This window comes from Cygnus olor, chromosome 1 (genome assembly GCF_009769625.2).
Source record: "Cygnus olor isolate bCygOlo1 chromosome 1, bCygOlo1.pri.v2, whole genome shotgun sequence".
Classification (NCBI taxonomy): Eukaryota; Metazoa; Chordata; class Aves; order Anseriformes; family Anatidae; genus Cygnus; species Cygnus olor.
The window spans coordinates 177480269-177493964 of NC_049169.1; the positions used below are offsets into that span (position 1 = coordinate 177480269).

The window sequence follows — 13696 nt, forward strand, 5'->3', positions numbered from 1 at the left end:
TAGATAGCAAATTTTGCTAAGACTTTTACTTAATCACAATGTATTTATATAATGTTTATTCTACAAAGGACTGCTATTTGAGTATGCCACTTGCACGGCATGACCAACACAAGGATTTTAGAGTTTTTCAAAGCTGGATTTTACAGATAACATAAGAAGATTTCCACCAAACAGAGATGAAAATTCATTAGTGCAGTTGGGGATCATTAGCACAGCTGGGCATCCCATTCTGCTCCTCTGACCATTGGACCAGTAAAAATTGAAAAAGGATGTTGTTAAAGCTGTTAGTAATGCTGGAAGAGTTTTACTGCAAAAATTTCTTGTCTGTTGTCACTCACACAGAGCTGGGTCCAAAAAAAACAGTATTAGAAATATTTCAACTGATATGATTGCTTCAGTGGTGGCTACAAAGAGATTTGCATTTCTTCTTTTTATATTTTCCTTTGGGATGTGACTGTCATCTCTCTGAGAATATTTCTCCCAGCTCTCTAGTCATCATGGATATCCACATTAGGAGACTGAACCTTTTTAGAATGAAAAACAAACGCTTACGTTTTCTATTGCTCTCTAAAGGGAAGTTGTCCTACATGCCTGTAGATGTTATTTCCACTTTCCCTTGAGAAACTGGGAATGTGTGTGCTTGTTGATTAAGACAGGCATCATAGGGCCACAGATCAAGTGACATTGCTGGACAGAAGCTCCAATCCATCACATCCTACTGAGCATTTGATTGCTGTATTAGAGAGGAGGGGGAGATTGTTCTTTTTCTCCAGAAACTGTGAAAGGATTTGTACTTAGAAGTCAAGCAAAATATGTTTTTGAAAGATATTGCAGAGCTTTCGGTTATGATTGTTGCAGGTAAGTATTTTTCCATCTGCCAGACAGAGAGGGATTCATTGTATGCTCTAAGCATTTGTTGTTGTTGGATTGTTTTTGTTAAGCAACACTTGCTAGTGCCATAGAATCTTTTCCAGTTAATGTTGATTGCAGTTAGCACATTTCTAGACATCTGTTGCATGGCTAGATCATAATTGTTGCCTTTTTTTCATTTTTGTAAATAAACTTTCTTCTTTTTCTTTTTTCTCTCTCTCTCTTTTTTTTTTTTTCTTTTTGCTTAATTTCTGTAGGACCTGGGGATAACGAAAGTGGGTCATATGAAGCGAATTCTCCAGGGAATTAAAGAGCTCGGCAAGAACACCCCTTTGTCTGACGTGTAATTATGCTGGTACTTTCCTGAGAGAGAGAGGGAAAGTTGCTGGAGAAGCAGAGCTGTTGCAGGCACTTAGCTGTCTTTGTATACTGTATGGAAGAATAAGCACTGGTGTATTTGTACAGGCTAGTGTCTCTGAATGATTGTATGGTGAACAGCTTGTTGCAAGAGCAAAAAAGGATTTGTGCCAAAAAAAAAAAAAAAAAGAAAAAAAAAGAAAAAAAGGAAAAGGTTATACGTTCCATGAAGGCATTTTCTTGGTGTGCAAACTTGGCCAGTTCAGATAAGCACATTTTGGTAAATCAGTTGGTTGATGGTGAACTGCACTGACTGGAAAACATAATCGAGAAATGATCGCTTTGCTTACATGCAGCTCAGTATGCCTCTCTTTACGACGCAGCAAGATGCCACCATACAGCATGAGGTTGTCTGGTAGTCCTTTCCAGGCATGGCTTCCATAAAACCTCCCGTGCAGGAGACTGAGAGGTGGCCACTTTCGAGGTTCAACACGCAAGTCTAGCAACACCTCAGGTACCTCGCACTCACGGGCCACGCAGGACGGGGAAAGATACCTTGTTATACCATGAATGCAAACTGTAATGCATGGTGTGCCTGCCTGAATTGTCTGTCATTCCGTTGCATGACACTTCTGATACTTTAAACACTTGAACAACTTTTATATCGGTTTGAATGAGATTTAATTTATTACTACTTGAGTGTCCTTTTTTTGGTTTCAGGCACTTTTCTATTCTTCAGTGTTGTGTTATTCCTAAATGTGTTCTATGGCAAAGGATGTGTGGGTGTGGAAACTTAGCATTTGTGCCATATTCAGCAAATTATATGCATTATATATGATTGAAACACTGTACAGTTAGATTTTTAAATATACCATGTACAGAAGGTGTATCAGGTAACTAACTTATGAGTATTTTTGAAAGACCGGTACCTCACAAAAATATCAATTGGCTTCCTGCATGGAAAATTATAAAGAATTTTCTCATGGTGCATTTAATGTAGTTATTCAGTTATCTTAAACATCTGTAGCTTATTTGAACTTGTAGGAACTAATGGTTTTATTTATTCTATTGTTCTAAAAGCAGGTTGAAAGATTAATGAAAATTTTTATGGGAAAATTTAAAGTATTTATCATAAGTAAGAAAAGTGTTAAAATGTAGCATCTGATTTGATTTTTGTGGGGTAAAAGCTTTTACTCATTACTAATTTACTATTAATTTAAAAATTTCTATGTATGCATTTCTTTACAAAGACATCAATTTGTTTCTTGTCAGCACTCCTACATCAGTAGATCATAAAAAAAATTTAAAAACTCTAAAGTTTTACACTATGCATGCAAAGATGAATCACATGCAAGCCAATAGTCTATGAGTGTAAACAGGTTAAAAAATGAAAAACATCTTTGTTTAGTAATTGCATTAGACTAGAGTTTATAAGGTTATTTACAGTTTACTTAAACAAAACATAGCTTCATAATTGAATTTCCTGGTTAATTTCTCACAAAGTGTTAATCCAGTAGAAAAATAATGTGCTTTATATTTTATATAAATATGAAATATATCTAGGGATTAAGACACAAAAAAAATACTTAAATGTTTGAGATGAGATGATATTGCATCACATGCCAGAGAACTCGCCCAGAACCTTTGTCTCCTTGCTGTTCTGATCAACGTGGCATTCCCACCAGAGGAACACTTGACTTATGCTTTATCAAGTATCTTTGTTGATTCTTACAGGTTAAGGAGTATGCTAATATGTATTTCTGTTTTCCTAGTAGACAATAGAGTAAGGTTTCATTTGTTTGGTCAAAAGCTTTTCCCCATTTAAAGGGGACAACGTCACGTACCACATCCTGGCTTTGTCATCCTTTTCTCATGAGGATGATGGGAATCATCCCTTGGAAAATCAGATGTGTTCACTTCATTGTTTTATCACAAGCGATGTTAAAAAGCAGTAAAACAGTCTTCGTTTATATCCAGTTGGAGTACTATGTGCTCTTGCTGCTGTAGGTTAAACCAGCACCACTCTGGGAGCTTTGTGGACATAATCGATTGTTCTGGTCAACAAACAAAAGTAAAGGGCTATGTTCCATTAGGTTTTCAGTAAAAAACAACACAAAAGCTGCTTGTCAAGTGACATTATTTTCATGCTGTTGTATTAAAAGCATATGTAAACAATGGAAAGTTATGCAAACAATGGAAAGATATATTTTTTAATGTACTTGACGTTGACCCCTTTAATGATGTTCAGATGGCATCTGTCAAGTCTTCACAAGTAGTATTTCCTTTTCTCCTTTTTTTTTTTTTCTGTCTCTGTAAGCTGTGATATATTTTAATGTGCAGCAGCATTCTAATATGTCGATGTTATGGTAGACGATGTAGTTAGTATTCCTGGTGAAGTCAAGGATGTAATTCATAAAAGAACTTTCTTTGCTTTCCTGATTGTAGGATTCACCCTCTCCACAACTTTCAGTCTTGCTATATGCAATGTGGTAAGATGGGCTATAGAGCAGGATATCTTAAGGCAACATGATGATGGCTATAGAGGCCAAAATGAGTATATTAAAAAATCAGAGGTGCTTTCAGGCAGGGAGAATGACCAAGTGTTATTTTGTAATGCAATTTTCTTATGACACTCTTAGATTACCTCAGTATAGGACAACTTGTCTTTGCAAAATTCCATTTTTTTAAGTGACCACCAAAGAATTCAACTTTGATTGTCCTAAAGCAAAGGGTTTTTTTAAATGTGCAAATAGAAAAAGTATTTTAATCATCAGTTATGCTATATTTAATAGCATGATCTGTATGCCCAGGAGAGCACATTTTATGCAGCTCTATGCCTTAGAATAGTTTTGAATATCAATTCCAAATGCATTTGATAAGGAGGCTCAAAATATTTTATGGGATTTTGCTACTGAGGTCATGGGTTATAACTGTCTTATGTGACGTGTTAACACAGTGTTAACTATCTCATGATTATTGCAGATTTCCAAGTATTGTTTTTTTCCTTAGCACTGTCAAAATCTCAGCTCCTAGAACTGAAAGACATACATAGATTGTATGTTAGCAAACAGAATTCTTTATAATTTAATCCCAATGTTTAAAGGGCTTTAAAGCATACTTCCTAATATTTCAATACAAATAAGATAAGCCAATTCCCTAGAAGTAGTTAATTTTCTAGAAAACTAGTTAATCCCAGTAGCTTTTGTGGAGCCTGCTTCAACATGCTAGATTCATGAAGACAAAAAACACTGTATAGTGTTTACTGGATTAATTTTTCTTTTCCCAATAGTCCGATATACTTAACCTCTGTGGTCAGTCAGCATACCTTAAAATCTGTGAAGGCAATGCCAAGCAATCAACATTTTTTGAAGTGGATGGTATTCATGTAGGTTAATGTCTATGCTTCAGAAAGTGGAAGAGAAGGTTTTTAAATGACAGTAGATCGCTTAGCACGTGTTTATGTTTTGTCATTTTCAAGTAGATTTTTTTTCCAGCTTGTTGTGTTCAATTGTTATAGCAGCCTCTGATTTGGGTGATGCATGTATTGCCTTTGTAATACGTAACGCCTTCTTTTTATCTTTTTAGAAACTGAATGAAGTAAGGCAAGCTCATGGTTTTATTTATTTTTTTACAATACTTTGAAGAAAAAAACTTGTTCAAAAATGATTTTTTTACTATGATGGCAACTGTAAATTTTCTTTATGATACGTTTTTGTGTATTTCTCCCTAACCATTATTTTTTCTCCTAAACACCTATTTCTTTCAAAGAAAAATATTTTAAACCTCTGGAAGAACAGTAAAAGATAAAGCATGTGATCAAAAACCTTCCCAGACAATTTTAATCCAGTATTTTCTTACTTTGGGACTGGAGTAAATATCCTTGGCCCTATAAATAATAAACAGAAAACATCTTTCTATCTCCATCCCTGCCCAAGGAAATTCAGGCTGTAATGTTTGTAATTGTAATTCAAGTAAGAGGAATTTATTTATTTTATTCTATTTTATTTTTTATAATGTCCCATTTCATATATTCCTTTTTTTTTTCTTTTTGTAGAGAAATACAAAACCTGACAGGTTTTACTTTTTAGTTGAACTCAGTGATGCTCATTCACTTAATGAAAATTTCATTATGCCCTGATAATGCACTGATCTTGTTGCAAGGCTAAAGTAATCAGCATTTTTCATTGCATCTAGACGGGAAACCTTCACATGTAATGGAAAAGTAATATTTAAACCAACTAGGAGAGGAAGTACAGCAGTGTTACTTTTAAAATAAATTTAAAACTACGTATTATATATAGATAATTTCACAAAGGACATACAAGAAAAACAACAACAACAACAAAACCCACAGTGATTCCGTTTTGCTTGATGCTTGCTATTAATGATTGCATTACTAATGTTTGCTGCTTTTTCTCCATTGCTCTATCTGTGCCCCTGAGTATTAAGTTCTTGAATACAAGTTTGAGAGTTCTGGTAACTAATAATTAGCAGTGTAAAGTGTATTTGTGAAAGTTAAAGTTGCAAGCAATGTATGTTGTTGAGGATAACTGAGCTGGAGCAATATATTTAGTGTACAACCAGGAAATCATCTTGTCACTTATGTCAGTGAGAGCCCCAGAAAACTGTATTAATTTTGTTTTTATTTTTTCACCCCAACATACCTCTCAACTGCCATGTCCTGAGTGTTGCATTTATACCATGGGCTCTCCCATTTTTTGATTGTTTTCATAGATTGTATGTTTTGTGGTATGATTTTCATATCATCAAGGTTTGATGCTGCTTATGCTAACTGCAAAGATTTGATGTTTGCAGGAACTGTAAATGACTGTATTGCTGTCTTAGGTAAAAGGAGGAGTTTTTGATGACTCAAGGAAGCAGAGGAGTTTGGACAGGACTTTAAATCTGTCTGCTGCCTCTTCAGAGCTGAATGAGTGTCAGTAGGATTGATAAAGCATCATGTGGTAATTATCAATAGAAGATCTTTACTGGTTGTATAAATTCATGTATTTATATATAGAGCATAGTGTGGAACTTGATCTTTTCTACAAAAAGGAAAAAAAAATTTTCTAGTTCTTTTCTACTACTGTTGCATTAGGTTTAATAGCTCTGTTAATGGTTAGCTTATGTACTTGAAATGCTCATTTCTGCCATACAGAAGCCCAGTCTGTTTCTCAGAAATTGTATTCCATTTGGAAACCATCTGGATTGTTCCAGGAGTATTCCTGCTGCCAGTTGGAGTTAATACCACCATTCACAGTAACTTTTGTAGGCTTAAATTGATTGCCCGCAATATTATAATCAAAAAAATTCATTTGAATTTTTTTTTTAAATATGTAGAACTAAACTCAAAACATGATCCTTTCATTATCTGTAAAAGTGTGTGTGTGTATATATATATATGTATGTATGTATATATATATCAGCACTGTTAACACTTTAGCAAACTAGCAAAATGCTGGCGATTACCGACCTGGGAGTATTCCTGGACAAACTGTAATGAATTTAGCTGCAGTGCTTAAAGAGCTACCACCTTCAGAGCAGCCAAGAGAAAATTCATATATTCACATGGTAGAACGATAAAAATCTCATTCAAATAGTTGAAGACATTGTTTCCCAGTTGACACACACTTTTTATGTAAGCATTTGGGTGGGAGTTTGAGTTCATGTTCATGTAACCTTTTGCTTATATTAGCAAGGGCAGAAGAAGCTGGTGTGTAATTTGTATTTAACACAGGTCGTGTCTGTACTCATGTTCCCACACTGCTTCCCAGCTCCTGTGACTGGATAACTTCCCAGCTGCTTGGCAAGATGAGACCCTCACACGTCTCCCCCACTTTCCATTCAGAATAGCTGGACAGGCAGGCTAGGAAAGATCTGTAGGATGCTCCAGGAGGTCTCCTAGACTAACCAAGGCTTCAGGCCTCTAAGTCTCCTATAGCCATGGTGAGCTAAAATCCTCCAGGTTGTACTCCTGCAATCCCTGCTGAAAGTGTGATTTAGTTTGCCATCGCGCTAACAATTAACACTATCTACTTGAATGCCCTTTGAAAGAGAAGTGCTTGGGTAACTTCATCAACTCTGTCAGATTTTTGAAACTACTAGAATTTACGATAGCTATTAGTAGGACAGGTATGCAAGTGATAATTCTACAGAACAAATACTTCGGAAAAATATTGTAGTATGACTGAAAGATTAGTGATAGGATTGAAAAGAAACTGAAAGTAAAATATGGTACAAAGCTTAAAGCCATTTTATTCATTTATTTTTTACCAAATAAAGACCTCCACAATGCCCCAAATCCCTACTATGAACATTTGAAGGGAATTAGCATTGTAAATCCTACTTTTAGTCAACTAGAATAATTAGATTGGAAACTTTTTAGTTATTAATAAGCTGATAATGACTTTAACAGGGAAAGGGTTATAGGTAATACTATGTTTTTCTCCCTCCCTGCATTAGTTGCAGTAAGCTTGGCGTGGGACTGCTTCTCATTGCAGCTGTGGTCAATTATTATGTGAATATAGAGTTTGAAGAAAACTCTTAGAAGCTGCTTGGTTTTGTTTCTTCTATGACGGAGAATACATGTGCTGACAAGATATGACATGGGGGGGTCTTAGTGAGATTTTTAAGATATCAGAGCTTCTTCTCAGATGATTTGTGAATGTTTATGATGAGTACATAGATGTGGAGACACTCGCCCAGAAGGTTTCCAGTGGCACTGTCCTCTCACAAGATGCCATCTCTCTCTATTGAAGTAGGTATTTCAATATTCTTTATGTTGTACCATAACTCACATACATATCAACTATCTTAATAAACAGTGTCTTAAATACCAGTAAAATCCAAAAAATAAACATATAGTGTCTTAAATACCAGTAAAATTCAGAGTATAAGTAAGCACTTGCTTTATCTCTCTCCACTGACAGTTATTTTTTCAGAATACATTCATTGGTATTCTTCACTTGGGAAGGGTAGAAAGTTTCCATAGGATGTCCAGAGTAGGTTATCTTTAAATCTGAGTGCTATGGAATTGCTGTGGGTGTTCTGGCATTTTCAAAAAGCTAATTTCTTCTAAGGGTCTTCCAGAGGTACTGAGAGGATCCTAGCACAACATGAGGTTTCTCTTATTAGCCAGGCTTGTCTCTTAAAGTAGTATTCCAGCCAAGTGCAGCCATTAGTTCTGCAATAACATTCACTTATTTGCTTGAGTAAATGCATAAAGTCCACATGTAAATGTTGCTGGATGCATCCCATTCAGAGATGTGACACTATAGTTTTCTACATAGCTCATATGTTTGGCTCTGAATGTATTCTGAAGCAAAAAGCTGAAATAAGCAATTTCTGCTTTTCCGCTTTTTTTTTCCGCTTTCATCGATTAGAAGATGAAAATACATAACGTAGTTTGTACTGTTCTAGTCAGGTGGAAAAAAAAAATAAAAATCACAGAATCAAAGGATAGTTTAGGTTGTAAAGGAGCTGTGGAGGTCATCTTGTCCAAGCTGTGTGCTCAGTAGCTTCTGCTGTTCATTTCCCCTTGGTCCTGCTTACCCCCGGGGAAATTCGTTGTCTTTGCAAATATGCAGACTAAGGCCACAGACTGTTGGCACTTACACGTGTGCTTGGCTTCAAACAGCACTTTAGTCCCCCTTCGAGATTGCTCATGTATTTTAGTTTTAGCATTGACGTGTAAGCCTACAAGAGATTTGAATAGGTAGAAATTGTTCTTCACATGAAAGTCATCATCAGACTGATCATTGGTAGACTTCTGAATGCCATACCTATGAATGTTGTTCTCTTGCCAGTATTTGCGTGTGCATGTGTGTATATATGCAGTATCTAGTTGGTAGCGTGTGCACGCACACCTGTACATATATATGTATATATATATATACCCTGGTTTCGCCCAGTATAATGACAACAACTTGTGTGTAGAGCCAAAAAACTTAAATATATACAATGCTTGAGATGATGCATTGTTTTTATTATAATATTTTTATATCAGATGAATTGCAGGATGTTTACAGATGCTTATTAATATTTAACTTATACAATGGAGTGGCAGGATGTTTATGATTGTTGTCAGCTAAAGAATTGTACAAGATTCTGGGTGAAATTTTGGCTTTGTTGAAATCCTTGGCAAAACTCCTATTGATCTCACTGGGGCCAAGATTAAACCCCTCTGAATCTATTGTTTACTGGCTATTTTCCTACTGTGATTTTTTTTTTTGAATGACTGAAATGTATTTATTTTTCCCAATGTGAAATCTGCAGTTGCTATTTGGATTTTTTTACAGAACCTGCAAAATACAACACAGGTGGGAATACATGGCTCATTGAATGTACAGACTTTTTCATTGTTCTGGTCCTTGAATATGTCTAAGAAAATAGCTTCTAAAATAACTTTTGTAAGATTTAATATAGAATCTTCAAAAAATAGATCATTTTTCATATCTTTCTCCACAAAGATGGCATGCAGTGTAGTAAGTGAAGGTGAAGAATTATTTATACAGTTCACCTGGCTCTGCTGATCTGGAATGAAACATAAAGAACCTTGTCCAAAAGTACCTTATCTAAACAAACAAAAAAACCAACCCAATCCTATATTATATAGTGTTTTAAACTTCTAATCAAGACATGGAGGTATCTTCAGAGCCAGTCTGTAGAATTATTCTTTTAATATTTCATGAGTGAATACAATTATGCAAATATTAAGTGGTAGGGTAAGTCAGACAACTGCTTGACATTAAAGAAAGCACTTATTAAGAGACAGAAGGATCGGTTCTTCTAGCACCAGGGAGGAAAAATACTGTAATGCAGTGCTTCCTAAATCCCCTTCCAGGGTATCTTTTAATTCTGTATGCTCCAAGTATATTCTTCCTGTAAAGAGACAGAAGGCTGTGTAACAGCCTAATAAATACAAATTATTATTATTTTTTTTTTTCATCTGAGGCTAAAAATTTTGTTTTCAAACAAGAGCTATTGTGCACTTTGAAATATATGTGTCTGGAACAGGTAAGTTTGCATTCATTGTAGGTAGCCATCCTGGGGATACAGTAAGACTTGCAAAATGAGGTAGTTATCAACAATGTTATCAAATGTTATCAGAAGCTGAAGAAGTAGGGAGCCAGCCTTATTCCCCTGTGAGGCTCCTTCTGAAGACATCTGTACAGAATGCCCACCCCTAGGCTTCTTTTGCTGTAACTTTGTTTAAGAAAGGATAATATTCCGATTCACACTCTTCCCCTTGCTAATAAGGAAGGAAGTATGCACGCTGGTTGAACTTTCCAGGATTTTGTCTCTGTTGGCTGTAGAAACCTCAGAAGAATGATCAGCAGTGGCTTACGAAGGCTACACAGGGCTCTGCCTGGGCTCGCCGGTCTGGTAATGGGGATCTGATTGCAGATTTGGGATAAAAGCTCCCATTGTGCTCCCTCTGTGGTCAGTCTCCATGGTTATTAGTGGGAGCAGGTGGGTGCCCAAGTGAGCAGATAGCTTTCCTTTTGCATGTGCATTGTCTTTCTGTAATTGTAATCAGGAATGGGGTTCAGGACTCGATGTTATTTGTCTGAAAGGCCATGACGAGTACAGGATATCAGAGGAAATGAGGAGGCAGGGGCTGGAGGTCAGGGTTCTGCTTTTGGTTTCCTGATGCTAGGTTGGTAGGACTGGGGGCAAGCTGGTTACCCTTGGTATGCCTTGCTGGCTCTGCCTGGGGCAGGAAGGATGCTTACCAGCCTGAACAGCCCCCGAGACCTATAGATGAGTGGTGGTCTATGAGTGGCTAAGTTTTACTGACACTGTTGTATGCAGTATAAATAAGTTAATTTGTCCGTAACACTGAAAAAAAAAAATTGCTTTTTCTGGTTTCAGTTCTGGCTGTTTAATGACCTACTACATTCTGGGTAGTCAGTTTTGAAGCTTAGCAATTGCTATTGTACTTACAATTACACACATAGTGGGCTCTGTTTGCTGCAGAAAAGAGTAAAACTTTAAACTGCCTGACAAAACTTGCCAATGAAGTATATCTAACAGAGCAGGGGTGTAACTTTTGGCTTTATTTACTTGTAATAATGGTAAGGAACAGTGAATTTTGTTTGTTTACATACTGTTTACAATGGCACAGTTTTATTTTTAATATATTAAAACAATTGAGGTATTTATTGCATATACTATTTTAAAGATGTTTTATGTGTTTTCACCTTTGGAATATATTGTTACATTTCCTTGTACAGATAATTTGGGTGGCTTTGTTAATATAGTTAGTAATTTTTATGACTACTAAGTGACCAGTTTTCCGTGCCTTTTTATTGTTGAATGCATGATTACATATTTATTATTGTATGGAAGTCACTGAGATGTGTATTTTTGTATTCTGCTGGAAGCAATGGTTGATTTTATTGTACATGATAAGAGATGCCTTGTATAATGGGCACTCATATGAGATCTTCCTTCTCAAATAAACAGAATACATTCGATGTATGTAAGTCCTTGAATTCTTTCTGTGTCTGGAAATTGATGGAGATCCTTCAACACCATTACACTGAATTTTAGATGTTATCCACTCAAAATGTGGGCTGGTAGCAATGTCATCAAATCTAAAACAAAATTCCCCATTGAAATCAATACAATATTAAGTTCTTGGCACACTGTAAGCCTTTGTAATTTAAAAGAAAACTCTGTATGTTAAAGCTAAATAAAATGTGGATGAATGACTATCAAGCATCATTTCTATTCAGTCTGCCAAACATTGCACTAAAATTGTTTTAAATTGCAGGCTTTGAATGCAGCTTTTGAAAATCCTTTATATGGCTACGTGCGAGTCCCAATGTAACTAGTAAGTAGGTCACTGTGCATGTAGGTGTTTACATTTGCAGGGATCTTCCGCTAGGTCTTGCCGGCATACAGCGTATTAACTGTAAAAATAGATTTACACTTGCATCCATAGTAACAACAGTCGTTAAAACGTAATATGCATTTCTCCAAGGTCAGTGGCAGTAAAACAAACACATTTTTTCCTGGTAGTATATGCTGAACCTCTATAACTCCAACCCAGGTAAACAGTCACTGGAGCTGATTCCACGCCAAGAGCTGAAGACAGAGCGCAATTCTGCAGGCAATGATCATCTGCTGTGTTGTGGGTCAGTGAGCTACTAGGCTAGCACTTAACACAAGACGTGATGTGAAAGTAACTACGATCAATGGCATATGCAGAAGACAAGGTACAGTGTACGTGAGCTCAAGCCAGTTGATTAGGGAGCCAGGTTCCTGTTGTCCTGATGTGAGTGTATATGTGAGAGGCATTTTTATGGATAACCCGTATTGTTTAAAGGTCAGAGCTGGCGGTTTTAGCAAACAGTGGACTCCAGGTGCTTGTAAATCTTGTAGGATCAAAGCTTGTACTTTAATTTTAGGGGTGTTTTGTGTGTATTCCATTTCTTTAATAAATCCTAAACGGTTGGTTGTAATAATCACAGCCATGGACTAAATGACAGGCTGTATTAGGAAAAATAGCCAATGAGCTAAAGTGGGGGATGCTTCTGGGGTGTCTCTGCACTGTATGAGGAGACTGAACATGATGGTGCATTGACACCATGAATTCTCTAGAATTACTTCTGGCAATAAGATACAACACAAATAGGTTTCATGTAATTCATCGTGTCTGTATGTTAGATTTATGTGACTAAGAATTCAAAGTGTTGAAAAAGTGGTTTTGTTATAAACTTTAACTTGGGATATGTACTTAAGGAAGTTTTTAATTACATTAAAAAGATTCTGGTTAAATGGATGAACTCCCTACCACAATGTATATTTTAGTACTTGTGTTTAATCAATTTGTTAATGCCAATGACACTGAATACCTGATGATAAATTCTTTGAAATTGGGCTTTTAACCCCTATGACAGAATTTATCTGACATGTCTATCACCTCTGAAAACAAGAGGTGATAGACATGTCAGAGTTTAAATCAGAACTCCTGAAGGCATGAAACTCCTAGAAGCAAATCTAATAGAATTCTTGCCTGGAAAATTTATCAAAAAGGGCCATATAGATGTCGTGTCTAAAACGTGAAATCAAATAGAGATTCCCTTGATGCCATGGAATATCATGAAGCAGATCATCTTGACTGCCAGCACACAGCGCATACAGGGCAACCAGGTGATCAAGCCCAGTCGGCATGGGTTTATCAAAGGCAGGTCCTGCCTGACTAACCTGATCCCCTTCTGTGATAAGATGTCATGCTTAGTAGATGATGGAAAGGCTGTGGGAGTTGTTTACTTGGATTTTAGCAAAGGATTTGATACTGTTTGCCACAGCATTCACCTGGAGAAACTGGCTGCTAATGGCTTGGATGCACTGTTCACTGAGTAAAAACTGGCTGGATGGCTGCGCCCAAAGAGTCGTGGTGAATGGAGTTAAATCCAGCTGGAGGCCGGTCACTGGTCCCCCAGGGCTCAGTACTGGGGCC

At 36.5% G+C, this 13696-nt stretch overlaps 1 protein-coding gene across 12 annotated transcripts in view; it reads left to right on the forward strand.

The window, feature by feature from the left end:
• DGKH (diacylglycerol kinase eta) overlaps positions 1 to 11705 on the forward strand; it is a 193421-nt gene extending 181716 nt beyond the window's left edge. For all 12 annotated transcript variants that reach the window (XM_040541214.1, XM_040541225.1, XM_040541288.1 and 9 more), the window contains one exon: positions 1128 to 11705. In XM_040541214.1, the coding sequence (XP_040397148.1) occupies positions 1128 to 1217 (90 nt within the window). In that variant the 3' untranslated portion in view covers positions 1218 to 11705. The remainder of the gene's footprint in view (positions 1 to 1127) is intronic.
• The last annotated feature ends 1991 nt before the right edge of the window (positions 11706 to 13696 follow it).